At 40.0% G+C, this 15,254-nt stretch overlaps 1 protein-coding gene across 2 annotated transcripts in view; it reads right to left on the bottom strand.

The window, feature by feature from the left end:
• Positions 1–216: 216 nt before the first annotated feature.
• snx29 (sorting nexin 29) overlaps positions 217–15,254 on the bottom strand; it is a 148,204-nt gene continuing 133,166 nt past the window's right edge. For both annotated transcript variants that reach the window (XM_073490286.1, XM_073490287.1), the window contains 2 exons: positions 13,665–13,804; positions 217–4,752 (listed from right to left, as the gene is read on the bottom strand). In XM_073490286.1, coding sequence (XP_073346387.1) covers positions 4,626–4,752; positions 13,665–13,804 — 267 coding nt within the window. In that variant the 3' untranslated portion in view covers positions 217–4,625. The remainder of the gene's footprint in view (positions 4,753–13,664; positions 13,805–15,254) is intronic.

Here is a 15,254-nt window from a genome sequence, read left to right as displayed (position 1 = left end):
CACCATATAAACATGTGCACCTACCGTATGTATTCAAATGAGACTATACACACCTATTGTATGTTCCTACACATGCATGAATGCATAAACGTACGCTGACATGAATCGACACCGAAAAGCTTACTGTTGCAGCAGGATTGTGCGATGACCTTTTGCCCTCATCCACAGATACGAACAACAAGGTTAACGATGGCAGCACAGACACAGAGGCGTTGGTATTGTTCTGTACACGCTGTACTTTATTGTTGAGCCCCTCTTTACTGTGATACTGACAGATAAGGCCTGACTGCTGACTAAGGCAAGGACAGAAAAATATGCAAGAACAGACATGGTATACTGCAAGAGAACACTTTGGCTGCGTCTCAATAAACTAAACCTGCTTCCTTTGCTTATCATCGCTCTGATTGCAGCCTCAAAGTACAGTAAGATGCAATTCATCCAGCGTCTGGTGCTTTCTGAGGGAAGGAGATGAAGCCATTTAAAAGAGCTTGTGATCATAATGTGAAAACTTCTTTACCCCACGACAGAGCAGTAAACCTACATGGCTGCCAGGAACTCTCTGTACAGCGCTGGCCTCTTGTTTATTGTTATTCTTGTTTTTATCAGCCGTGTTTCCATCCAAGGAACTTTATGTCCCAGGAACTACTTTTTCGAATACTAAAAGGTTTGATCGGCGTGTTTTTCTCTGCATTCCCACCACAGAGATTAGGCAAATTGGTCTGCTGAAATATGAAACAGCGACATGGTTTTTACAATGGTCATTTTGTTGATCTGTCAGAGCACAATTAATGGCTGCTGCTGGTTGAAAATGGTGGCTGAAATAAAATTTCTAAAATTTAGACCCTGGTCCCTTGTGGTGGAAAGAGTTTCTCCAAAGGTGAGTCCCTGGGGAAAGTTGCTGTGGTGGAAACACGGCTACTGGCTTGCACTTGTGTAATCTCAACAGCACCTGAGTGTTATTTTTTAGCATTCAGAGCTTCAAACCATAGAAGAAACTTCATTTTGATTTAAGCGAAACAATCCTGATCAGAAACATAAAGTTTCTTGCTTCTCGGTAAAGTTTTCAGTTCATTTCAATTTCACTGTAACTCACCAAAATAAAAATAAAATGTTATATGCATTTCCTTCCAAATAAAAACATTTGCAAAGCTCATTATTTTCAAGGTGCAATATGTAAGAATGTTGGTTAAAAAGCATTCAAAACTAATCTAAAATATAATTATCAACAGAATGTGAGCGAATAACAGTTTTGATGTGATGACTTCTCTGTATTTTGTTGAAAAGCATGTTTAGCATGCTAACCAGCTAGCCCTGGCCCATTCTGGTCCAAAGATCCTTTGCGAGTAAGCAGTTAGTGGCCAAGTTTTACATATTGCACCTTTAATCTTTTAAGGGCATACTATGCGGGATTTGTGGGTTGCTGCTTGTAAACACACCATTCAAAGATGAAAAATAGTTGATGACTTCAATCTTTCTCAGGAATCACACAAAAATGTCCCGAACACAACACAAATACTAATAAAAGTAAAGGCAGGGTCTCTGCAGTTACAAACACCGCCACATACTTCTAGTGATGATTGCGTAGAATTATATTTGTATGAGCCTTTACAAATCCTGCATACTATACCTTTAAACCCCTTCATTGTTTACATCCATGTTTGCTAGCTAGCAGGCCTCTTCTCCACTCTTTGCACGTTACCTCCACCCAGCAGACTAACATGAAACAAGCAACAAGAGAGTGTAGAATGAGTCCCGTGTGCTCGTGAATCACAGAATCAAAATGGTGACCCACACATACAAACATTGCTCCATGGCGCTACAAGTGGTCAAAAACTCCAATGTGCATAATTACAGTACATTACCAATTCACTATGGATAATTGTGCAGGGATGTTAGACCCACCAGTGGTCCCAGAGACACACTGATCCCAAGCTTGGTTGTAAAAGAGACGTCTATGAAAAGGCTGTTGGTTATAATGGAGAGACTACTGTATGTTCTTCAGCGGTACAGGATTCAGTAAGATGCCGTGGGCTGATTAAAATGCATACAAGGCAGTGCTACACTTAAAATATCCCCAACTCTGCTGTTTTACTGCATCACAGCAGTGGAGTGTGTTATAAAAAGAACAAAAGAAATCCATGTTGATACTATATCGTGTTTTCTTTCCGATTCATTTTTTTTTAATAGACAGATCACCACGTGTTGACCTCAGACGTATTCTCGTTAAAAAAAACCTTTATTTGACGGCATCCCTGGGAGAATCCCCTAACAAGTGTGCAGTGTTTACCAGTAGTCAGATACTTGTGAGGGTCACTTCTGTGTAAGAATAACAACTTAATTAAAACCCACATGCCTTGTTTGTTTGTTCGCCTCCCCTAATAGACGGTGAACAGTGTTTACCGTTCTGCGAGCCGACCCTTTGATTCAAGTTTTTTCCAAAACCCTTCCGACACAATCGCTCCTCGTTTGAACATAGTCTCTGACTACTCTTGGGTAAACCATACATATGCATGAGCTTCTGTTTTACACACACTTGATGCTCAGCAGCCCTTTCCGTGCACTCTTACAAGCGGCTCTTCTTCAAGTGTTTAGTCGTCGTTAAAACATTCATTTGCAACATAACGCTGCATTAAATCCTGCTAAGACACATTAGTTAAACAATCTTTAAACATTGAATTTTTCAGTACAGCCAGCCGACCTCTGATGAAGACCCTTGTTCACATGATATAGTAGAAACACAGCTCACCCATCTATTTGAATGGTTAACTTGTGTGTTTCCTTCTTTCTGCTCAAAGAAACACATCACAGCAGGTATCTGAATCTAACCTAAGACGTGGATATGAGGAATATATTTTTTTTGTGAGGAAACAGCTAAAATGTATGCTTATATATGACCTTTTCAATTAGGGACCGTCCAAAAATTATTAGTGGGGAGGGGAGGTTAAAAAAAAGGGGGAGGGTGATGTATTCTATCTTTTTGCTGAAAGGAGGGTTGACAGAGACTTACAGACAGAGGTATTTTATATTTCAGCATTTCCTTGTGAGATGATAAAAAACAAAAAAATAAAAAATAAACAACTTATATAAATGTATTTACATTTAAATTTAGTTTTGGTTTAATATCTTTTTATTGTAAAACAGTGGAGCTTGAAAACTGAAATTTGTTATGTTTGGGGGTTTAAAGTATACATATAATTATCACTTTCAGGTTCATAATTTTATTTTGGGTTACTGCTAGAATAGGTTTACATGCTCTAATGCTCAAAAGACACATCAGTTTTCTCATACTGTCCAGTCCTGCAGCTCTGTATTCGCCCCCTCTGTCTGCAACGCTCTGTTTTAGCTCCTGTCTCTTTAAGCCCCCCTGAATACCTCCTCTGATTGGTCAGCTCCCACACGCCTGACGCAGCACCACTAACAACAACAGAGCAGCTGCGCTAAATTAATTTGTAACTGCCAAACTAGCCGATAGGCACTAAATATGCAAATGTGTGACATGGCAACGTAGTGTGATGTCAGAAAGTCATAGAATTAAAGGTGAGACTACTGACGAGGCGTTTCAGGAGCATTGTTTTCTGTGGGAGAGAGGAGCTTCTGTTGGTGCGGACTTTAAACTTTTAAGATCTTTTACAGTACATGCCCAAGAACCTATATGAAAAACTAAAGGAAAGGAAAAAAACAAAAAGCATAATGGGTCTCCTTTAAATGTGACTTCAATTCTTTGAACTTTGTCTCTTTTATTTGCTAATGGTGAGAGTCTTGCCTTTTCAAAAAAGTGAAAAATAAGATTCAACCCTTCTCTCCACCCCAATAATTTTCATACAGTCCCTAAGAGACTTTGGTTTTATCACTGGAGCTTAACCCTAATCCTCTAATATGATCATTATACGGAATTTAAAAAGATATTTTGATAATGATTGCATCCCTGGTGATATTGAGATATGTTACACTTCCTGCAGATAATCTGTAATAATGGTAATAATATAACAGAAGTAGGAAAAAGGAATGCTCGTTGCCTGGTGGTCCACGCCAGAGATTGTCGTCGTCTAAAATGCAATGGCACAATGACGCTGACACATTAGCTGAAAAACATTGTTCATTCCCCATGAGGACACTTTAATCTGCACCCTCTTTACCTCTCTACACACCTGTCCCAGAGCAGGAAAGCAGCTACAAAACACTGTAGGCACTGTGACCATGATACACTGTCACTACAAAACTGAGCAGAGTAAGAAAAAAAAAAAAAACACGTGCCCATCATCTCATTGTGTTTGAGAGTAGAAAGAGCAGTCCAGGCTAGTTCATGTGCAGTTTACAGAGAGTCTTTTGGTCTCTCTGTGAGGTAAGAGGTGCTGTATGACTGGGTCCATCGATAGGCAGCCTCGGGGGAGTCATTTATCCTTTACTCAATGAACAGAAACATTTACATATCTCCTGGAGAGGCCTACGACGTGAACGCATCCATCTCCCCTCCTCAGCTGAGGCATTGTTTCTGTAAGGCTTTGAAGGTCCATCAGATGCCCTTAATGTCATCACACACTGTGAGCCAGTCTGTCACAGTCCAGTCTAAGTTGTCCTTACAGTTGCCTCTACAGTGAGAAATTAATAGTCCAAAGGCTCTGGGGTTAAAGATCGCCACTCTGGGGCTCAGGTCTGGCCTCCTGGTTGCGGTTGCGGCCCAGTCTGGGGAACCGGGATGAAGTTTTGGACCGGGGGGTCTTGGCTCCTCCATCGTTGGCCTGGGGTGTGTCTCTAGATGAGAGGAGACAGCAGGAAGGAGAAGTCAAGAGCCATGGATGTTAAGTGAACATCTGGTGAAGTTTATTACCAAGTTTATTATTCCAATAAACCACTGATGCTGCATCTGGAGATTTAAATGCATCATTTCCCCTCTGCCGGAGGACTTTTTCCTGGCAAAACCCTACATTAGTCAAAAAAAAGCAAGCAGAGACGCTTTCATGAACCAAATAAGCTGAATCTCAATTATTCGACATTAATTGTTGATAGAGAGAAGCAACATGGACATGTCTCTAACAGACTGTAGCCTCCCTTTAGATTTGCTACATGTGAAAGGGACTTCTTCTTTTATCCTGTAACCCCTCAAAGGCTGGTAGTGGGTACTGGAAATAAAGCCATGTTACTAGTTGTTGTTGTTGGTGTTGTTTTACATTCGAAGCTTCTAATGAGGTTTTCAGATGAATCTACGTATGTCTTTCATCAGAGTTTATTACATGATCACATTAAATAGAAAGTAACAACCTTCAAACAAAATCTTCATTTGAAATAAAGTGATTCATTGGATTAAATTAGCAATTGAATTAACTTTCTTTAATGAATACAACCGAACCAAACTGGTGATTTCTTCTCTATCTTTCTACGGTCATTATGCAATTGCAGAGACATAATACTTTTTTGTAAAGACTTCAATAATTTGCTATATTAGCGTTAGAGCCGAGATACACATGCTGCTAGCCCCGCCCCCCTTTAGTACGAGTGTGTGCCTCCCTTTGTGTGCTGCAGGCAGGAGAGCGAACTCTTCTTTTGACTGCAAAGAAAATGCTGTTTTTGAGAGGCTAAACACAAACAGAGATGGATTGAAACAGAATATTTCATCAGATGTTGTGCATTCAGGAATTGATTACATCTTTCTTTTTTTCAATAAATTCTGGCTCTTGGCTTCACAACACTCTGGGGTTATTGGAAATCTTTGGATTTATCTGCAACTGTGCAGAAATACCAGGTTTAAACAGAATGAATTAGCATGTGAAAAGAAATAATAAAACAAATAAACTGGGCAGCATTTAAATGTTGATTTAGAAGTGAATGCCAAAGTTATGAATGAAACTGAAGCATCAAACTATTCAGTACAGTCCTAGTGTGTAGTGAGTTAGTTTGCAGGCCAATGTTTGTAGCTTATGTTGGAGAAGATTGTTTCATTCATTCTGTTGCTTTTCTCTTAATTTCTTTTCTTTTAGGTTTTGGAAAGGCTAAAACAAGACACCACCGTCAAACTCTTTAAATGATGAGTATCATGACTGAGTATAGTCCACATCGTGACAGGCAACTATTTCACTTTAATGTAGTCATAAGGGATTAATCTTCCAGTTTAGCTGTTGTTATGTTTTGTTTTTTTCATCATCTAAAAACCTAATCGCTTCTGCCCTCGCCACCGGAAGCCATTATTTGTGACAGCAGGAACCAAATTATAGTAATTTCAGATCTTATGATGATGTTAAGGCTCCTTATTACCCGAGAGGAAATAAGCTCAGCCACTTGATGACATCATCGCCTTAGTTACCCTGCCTACCGTCTTCACTACACATGAACCCCTGATCCCTCGTCTTATCTGATAGCGATGAGGATGAATGAGAGGCACTTGTCAAAGGCAGGAAATGAAAAGCAGAGACCGAACGCCTGGAGTTAAATGCTTTCTCATCGGAGACTTCTGAAGCATTTCATCCCCAAGACAGTGACCTCTCACCTGCTGCCTGTGATGCTCCAGTGATTCTGTAATAGGAGTGGTGAGTTCAAGTGCTTCTTCGACGAAGGGATTTTCAATAGATATTCAAAACAGCGAAAAGGCAGAGGGCATTTCTCTGTTGATGTCCAACTGGCCTCTTTAATTACACACCCCAGCTGCTACAGAGCTGTGATTAAGGTTATCTGGGACATCTTGGTGGTCCTGTGTTAGGAGTTTGATTCCCATTCGGACAACACGTGCTAAAAATAAATGCACTCGTGGTGAGGTGCTGTTGCTGAAATTGTCACTGTGAGCCATATGCTTGTATGTGAGGCAGCAGGGCCTAAAAAAGCAGCACAGTACGAGAGCTGAGAGGCTCTGTCGTGTTAAAGTAGGCCGAGACACGGAATAGACAGTTGCAGCGTGGCCCTGTAAGCACAAGTTGAGATTCAAACTTAGGTATGAAAAATGTATGGCTGCTAAGCGTCCCTGTCGTAACCATCAAGATCAAACAGCGCAGAGGGGACGGCGTGACCGGCCAATCTGAGAACAGCCTGAACTTTGTTAATATTTCGAGCGTTATTCCTTTTTCCCTTTGGCACAAAATGTACATTTAGTGGTGGCTCAAGTACCACTTAGTCCCATATCTCCACAGCACCAGGCAAGCTCAATCAAGTCCAGTCACACAATTTGGAATTTGACCGAGCTTAGCCAAACAGCGATGCGTTGGGGAGTAAAATCAGCAAAAATCACACTAAATTGGGAGCAGCATGCAGAGCTGAGACTGCATGCCATCTCATTTATTCATATCAATCTGGCTAAAGTAGCTAAATGTGCTAAATTAATTAGGCTTATAGATTTTTTTTCTCTGACTCTCAGCATGTGCTTGTCCCCCATTTGGACATGATATTGACTTGTGCAGCATAATAACTTTCCCAGGCACTGTTGGAATATTAATAATGTGACTGCAAAGTAGGATAATTAGAGTAAACGGGTACAGAAAAACAAGCACGCATTAAATTGATTGTCTGACAGCAAAATGCCTGGGACAGCGAACAGAACAGTCTGATCATATCTCGATTCCATTCTCTCTCTCTCACAACCTACCATACACGGACCTCTATACTTGTGAGGACCCTCATTGACATAATGCATTCTTGAGCACCTTACCTTCACCTTACAACACATCTAATCACCTAACCCTATCTTAAACCTATTTCTAGCCTAACTATAAAAAGCAAGACTTATCCTTTTTTGAGGAATGACCAAAATGTCCACACTTTGCAAAAATGTCCTCACTATGTTGGTTAAAAGCCAACATGCATGTGTACAGGTAGGCACAAATGAATTGTCTCAGGTCATTCTGACATCATGTGGCCTCAAACTGCTCTTGACAGTGAGACAAAGCAATGCTTTTTTCTGAGGTGACAGGTCAGTAAGGCCATAACCCAGACTGAGCGTGTGTGTACTTTGTGTTCTGTGTAAACCATTCAAGTGTTGCAGCCCGGCTGCATACTAAGTGGTGGCAAATCTAGGGAGAGTTTTGACCATGCTCTTTCCTGCTATTCTAGATAAGTGAGGAAAATTGTAGCAAGGTCCAAAGAAGTGAAGAGAGTGTGAAGAGGCACAAAGCGACCTGTACGTATCAGTGTGTTAGCCATCGAGCACAAACATCGTCAAACTAGCTGCTAACCAACAGGTTTGTCTAGTGAATTAGTTACGAGAAAGACGCTTCTCACCTCACTATGGATTCCAAACCCTTGAGCGAATGCACTTAACATTTAAAGTGAAAAGAGACTAGATCTGTGAAGAACTTCTTTTTTAAACTCTCAGATTCAAGTTTGACATCCTAAGTTGACCTCAGCAATTTAAACCAACAGAAAATGATAATAAATGGAAAACAGTGGGGCACCCCTACATCAAGAGACTCCTGGAAACTTACAGGATTTACAGAATCTGCATTATATCTGCCAAATGCATATAAATGAGACTGATGCCTAAATTTTCATTTGAATGTTTATTTTAGTATTTAAATTATTTATTTATTTAATTAGTTAGTTAGTATTACAGGCCTGCATGCTGATCTTTAACAGGCATTATATTGACCATGTTCAGAGTCTTTATTTAGGCTGATGATGAGATCATTAGTTTTGCAGGTACTGAGCTTTCACCCAAAAAATTGACAAGGGATCATCAACATAATTCAAATCCATTTTGAAGGGCATATAAAGAGCTGTTGAATTAGAGGTTGAGATATTTTGCTGAATAAGTTAATATTTTGACTTGATGGTGGTGCTGAAAGGCCAGGTAGTCATTGAGGTCATTCGCATTGATCCCCTGGACACCATGAAAATCGATGCCAAATTTCTTGGCAATCCGATAGTTTTGGATCTACTGACTGACACAGCCGTCGTTATCAGCAATTCCGCTAGCATCGCTGATAACAATTACAAAAAATACTCAAAAACCACAGTTTTACAAATCAATCCCAACAATTATACACTACTATACTGAACACTCGTATTTCTCCTGGGAGCAGCTATTTGATCCTCTGAAAACACAAGAAGTCATCCACTTTATCTTTGATCTTGTCTGTAAGGGATCAGTGCGATCAAATACCAACGTCTGGTGTCAGCGCCTTTGTCAAACTACTGCGTAAGTAAGTCAAAGCAGTGGGAACCTTTTTTTTTTTGAATGACTCAACTTCAAGCTGACATTTTTCTCTGACTTTGTAACAGGATATTTGTCACTGAAAATTACATAATAATTCATGACACTGCCAGTTACTACATCCTATTTTCATCAGGCGAATAGGTCAGTGCAGCATCATTAAGGGGTTTTGAGATCCATCTGGTGTTTGAGCACCGAGCACCCCAGCGGGAGATCTTGAGTGCTGAAACCCAATTTGTCATCCCCCTCTTTCTTTTGTCTCCTCCTCAGACAGGCTTTCTCTCCCTCTATTCTCTGCCGTCTCCTTCACTTCATCTTTCTTAGTAAACTGCTTCCTGTCATTTTCTATCTACGCTGGCCTCGAATTCTCTCAATGCACCAGAACATCTGTCATCTCTTGTTTGAGTCTCACCACCCTCATGAGGGCTTTGCCATTGTGTCACAAATCTGCCAGCAACAAAATATGGTGACATCATGGAGATCCAGAGGATAATTAGCTAGCAATACTACCTTATCTGTGGGCACAGATTAAATTGGTAATGTTCACGGTAAAAGTGAACATTCTGAGAAAGAACATATGATGTTTAGTCCATTAATGTCTATTTATACGGTGGAAATGAGCTGTGGATATGAACAATATGCTGAATTTACCACATTAGCCGTTAATTTCTGCGCCCTCAATGTTCAATTTTTTACTAACTGGATCAGTCACGGTTGTTACGTGATCAAGTAACGTATGGTTTCCATTTAGGGCCAAACAGTATTCTTGCTTACTTCAGCATCCTCTCCACGTACGTTCCCTCCCCCCTCATCAACTTAATGAGCAGACTAATCAGGCTTTCAACCCTCACTGAAGATGTTAGACCAGCGCAGGTTTGATCACGCCAACTGAGCAGGCAGTTACGGAATCTGGATTAGACAGTAACATCATGTTAACCCATTAAACATCATGACAACACCGGCTAGAAACTAGAGAGTACTGTATGCCTTAACACACACATGAGACAGGTTTATTATGGTATGCTGATCGGTGTTGATCCAATGTCGGCTGCAATTCCATCGACTCATGGTGGTGAGAATTCCAGTGTCAGCACAGATCACAGCAGGCCGAGACAGACCTGCGTATGCAAGTAAAAGTCATTTACTTTCAACTCCCTGTCAGCCGTCACCATAAAGTTTCATCAAACTCTGACAGGTTTGCAGGCTCTGTGCAACATGTTATGCTCAAGATGTTGCTGTGCAAACTTGTTAACTTGATGTACGGATCAACTTTCTCCGCAGGTTGCTGTGGTTGTTTCTCTGTTGCATCATCTCCCCTTCAGTGCTAACCCTTTCCTGAGGAGTTCTGGCACATAACATCAGCTTTTGTGAAAGAAAAGAGTTTGGCCAGCATCTCCTTTTGTTTGCTGTGTACCGACGGTTAACCTGCTGTGTTCCTTGGATAAAACTCAGAAGTAATTGGTACATAAGCAGGATTCAGACTCCCCAAAACACAAAGTAATTGTAACATTATTCAGTGCTGGAGGAACAGAGGAAAGTGATGTCAAGAAGTTTCAAACAGACTTTGCTGCACGGCAATATTTCATGCCATTCAAAGACGTGCAATTGAAATGTTTCTATTTCAGCTCTGAGATATGAGAAAGACAGATAGGATTATTAAGCCTCTCAGAGCAGACTAAATAATGAGCAGTCTGTGCTTTGGAGGTTTTCATTGGGTCAATGTTGTCTGCTGCCTTCAGAGACTTACCTCTCAAATTTAATTGTTCTATTCTTATGTACGATATGGAAAATATCTATCTATATATATATATATTTATTTTTTTTAATAATTGCACTGATGCTTCCCTGGTTTGGTGCCACTTGAAAATCCGTTTTTTTTTTAAAAAGGCTATTTCCTATTCAATTATTCAAGTCAACCTCAGCAAAGTTCCACCTTCCCTCAACATGAGCAATGGTCTAATCAGCCAGAAAATAAAAACACAGTGTGGGTGTGCAGGGTTTTTAAACGTCTCCACGACTGTTGTTCTAATCACGGACAACTGGCCACACATTTGCCAATCTGTCAAAAACAGCATTTCTAAAGTTCCCTGATAATCCCAGACTGTCTTTGTATAGAATACATGTCTCTATTCCAGTGATGTTACAAAAAATCCAATGATCATTGGGAAACCAGAGCCATAATGAAAGGCGATATGTTCCCATCTTAGGTTGATTTCATGTCTGTAGTTGGTCTGGTCTAAGAAACAGAAAGATACTTTTTTTGGCATTAACGTCTGGTTTCATGTTCAAACTGACTTATTACAAAAGAACCAAACGTCATATAGTTGGACAGACGATTCATTCATTGGACAGTTTTGGTGCTACCATCCTGCACCATCAGTGCTACACGAACCTGCAGGGAGTTTTAATTCCTGTGTCTGACGGCCAGTGATGGTAATTACATTTACTCAGAATGAGGGAGTACACCATTATCTGTATCTGTACTCAGAATGGGCGGGGCTTAAAGCTGAAGTGTGTGGAACTAACAGGAAGTTGTTATTTTAAGCCTGAAATTGATATGGGTTGATCAGAGGTTGCTATATTTTCTGTTCATCAGAAAACTATTTACAGCACAGCCTCCGAATTGATATTCAGATCAATGTTTTTGATCACACAAGTAAGAACTATTTATAGAATAGGTTTTTTATAAACTTGAACGAATGGACTTCAGTTAGCTACCCAATGAGGATTTCCTTTATCACAACACAAGTACAGATACTGACACAATTTACTCCGATGAAACATGCACTTGTAAAAAGTGAATTATCTACATAGGATATTCATTTTAGCCGAGCACTGCTCTACCCTATCTACTACTGAGATTAAGTACAATTCTGAGGTACTTGTACTGTACTACCATTTTATGCTACAAACTCCATTACATTTAATTTCCTTTTAACTCCAATGCATTTATCTGACAACTTAGGTCACAGTTACTTTGCAATTCTAATTATCACAACAAAATTTAAATCAGCTAATAGATTATGATGTAAAATTGTTATGCAGCAGTCTATAAAGTAGTAACAATTAGCCCCAGCTTTACCAGCTGCAGAAAGTATGCTTACTGTACATGTTAATGCATCCACAGTTATAATTTATAATATAATACGTGTGATTGAGATATAGGTCATTTTGCATGATTAGTACTTTTACTTTTGTTAGTTTGGAGTATATTTTCAGGCTAGTACTCATTTATTCACTGTTGTATTGCTGTATCTACTTAAGTAGTACTTCTCTCGTCACTGCTGACAGCAGGTCATGCTGCACTTTAAGGCAGCTAATGAGTTAACTGATCTCTCATTAACTCATGAAGGAATTATTGATTACAAGCATAATTAGTTAAGACTGCAACTGGACCTCATATGCCATAATTAATGTAGAATAGGTAGAAATAGGATATAGTATACGGTATACATGGAGTGGGACAGAAGAACAGCACACCTCTGTTTAAATTCTCTGCCTCCTGATGTATCTGGGAAAATCTCTGCAATCCCATGCTGATGTGCAAACATGTTACCATGGTTACCAAATGATCTTGTGTAATTATTTAGATCTTGAAGTTTGTCCTGGGAATTCATTATAAAATAACATCACACAGTGCAGTGAAAAATGCTCCGATCACATAAAAAATCTACACACAGTGGCTTTAAACGAGACCACAAAGTGAAGGGCCTGTGTTTATGTCATTTAGGTTGTTGTTGTTGCCTTAGCACGATGACTCAGATGTCTCCAGAGAGGAAATGACATTCCAGTCAGACAGCGCGACGGGTCACGTTCGCTGATGATCGCAGTAAGTGGAAACTGATGTGAGTATTGACAGGAAATGACTGGAATATCTCATTTTCAGATGTAGCCTGGTTGGTAGGTGGGTAGCTGAGGCATCATGCACTTTCACACTTGCTAGTCTGAGACTGTGTGAATGTGTTTATGTGAGAGAACATATACGCTGTATGTGTGAATATGTGTATAAGTGTAAAACGCAGGGAGACAGTGAAGTTTGTTTACAAGGGATTTGGATTTCCAGTGACATTAATCCTCTCTTTTTGTATCCTGTAACAACCACTACCACAACAGCCCTGGCAGCTGATACTTTCTGTAAATCTTGTTGATTTAATTAGTATAATGAATACAAACTACTGCCAAAAACTGGCCGACAGTTTAGATGTTATGTGAGCATACAAAGGGATTTCTGCAATGGTAAAACGCAGCTCTACATTTTTTTAAAGAGGTAAATAAAGAGCAAAAAAAAAACAGCGAAAAAACGCCATCTGATGCTATCAAGAACAATTTCCTGATTTCTCTCCTCATGTTCCCTGACTTTTCCTCTTTGGACTCCTCCACTCAAATCTCATCATTCTTTCACAGACAGGAGTCCTGCACCTGCACACATGTGTTGGCATCTTCTGCCTGAGTCTCTCACACCCACGCATGCATCGACACACAAAGGCTTAAGTGCTGTATCGAACACGCCTGTATGTGTCATGTGTCCACTTACAGACAGAAAGGCAGCAGAGACAGCAGGGTCTCTTTGGTGGGGCGGGCTGTGAACTCCGGCAGTGTCTGGATCAGTTTGTTCATCACCATGCGAAGGTAGCCCTGCAGCTGCTTCCTCCTCTCCTCCACAAACTTGGCATCCTGCAGACAGAGAGAGGGAGAGAGACAAACAGAGCGCGGAAGGAGAGAGAAGAACAAGTCAGTTCTGGCTAAAATGGTGTTTGGAAAAGCTGAGGTTAAAGCTGCAACATGCAACTTTTTATCACACTAAAGTAAATCAATGGGATGTATTAAAGCAGCTACAATCAATATTGATTTTTCAGCAATGGATCGCATGACTTTATGTAATGTGTAATGTGATCGGGTTGGAAAGAACTGGCACCCAATCTGTAGTTCCCCTCAGCTAGATGGAGCTTTATAGCCTCTTTAAGCTAACTGTTTTAGTTTTCCAGCTAACACCTTTCCAGATTTCCAGATGCAACAGGCAGCTGTTTAGAGGGAAAAAAAGCACTAAAAAGCAACCATATGTTACGTTAAGAAACAGTGACAAGCTGGTGAACACAAGGGAGCAACATTTTTCCCTCAGGAGTTGGTGGAGACTGAGCAATAAAGACAGTAAATATTGTGAATAAATGCTAAAAGTGTTTGCTCGATTGTTTGTCGAAAAGTTTGCCATATTCACTTCAAAGGTGACAATATGTCAGCGTTGTGTTCACAGCACTGTCCCTAAGTGGCCAAAAATTCTGCTATTGTAGTTCTTATAATTCTGATTTATTGCAACCTGTGTCTCATAGATGTAGTTTCAGCCATTGTTTCTATCCGCTGTTCTAACACTGTACTCACAAAAGTCATTGCTGAGACCCAGGGACATAGCGACAGTGCTATAAGAAACACGAGCAATCAAACTGGCTGTAAACCAGCAGTGAAGCCAAATCATATAAACCTGTTTTATGAGGTAAAAGTGAAAGTGAACAAACCTGAAATGTGAAAAATAATCACAAACATTGTGTGCACAAACACAAATGGTCAGAGCGGAAGGTCTGCACTATGATGGATGTTTATAACAGGCTGTCTGGGTAGTAGTTTTACAATTCTGTTTTAACTTGGTAAGTACAATTGTATTTTCAACTGGTAGGAATAATTACTAAAAACTACGACGATAAGATCGAACTTGGTGGGAAAAAAAACACTTGTTCTTTTAATTCTATCTCTTTGCAATGTTCAACAACTCTAATTTGCTTTATATTTACTTTTTTATGGTTGTACAATACTGATTATGGGCATGATGAATAAACTGGGTTGCAGACATCAAAGTAAGAACTGTAGCAGTCACATGTAGAACCATTAATGATGGCAGAAACCATGACATAACTAAAGACCGGCAAAGTAATATACAGTATATCAATTATATTAAGTAGACAGACAATTTCTTCAATGGCCATATATATGCTGCTTCTCTCAGCCTCAGGCCAAATGATGTTTCAAGTTACTTCATCAAGAATGACATTTATGGAGGTGTAGGTTGTCCAGCGCAGAGGGAGGATGGTGGGTCTTACAAACACATGCTGCCTCGAGGCAACAAGTTGCAAAT

The sequence above is a fragment of the Pagrus major genome, chromosome 20, assembly GCF_040436345.1.
Source record: "Pagrus major chromosome 20, Pma_NU_1.0".
NCBI lineage: Eukaryota > Metazoa > Chordata > Actinopteri > Spariformes > Sparidae > Pagrus > Pagrus major.
The sequence above is the reverse complement of the archived record's forward strand: the minus strand, read 5'-3'. Positions and strand labels throughout refer to the sequence as shown.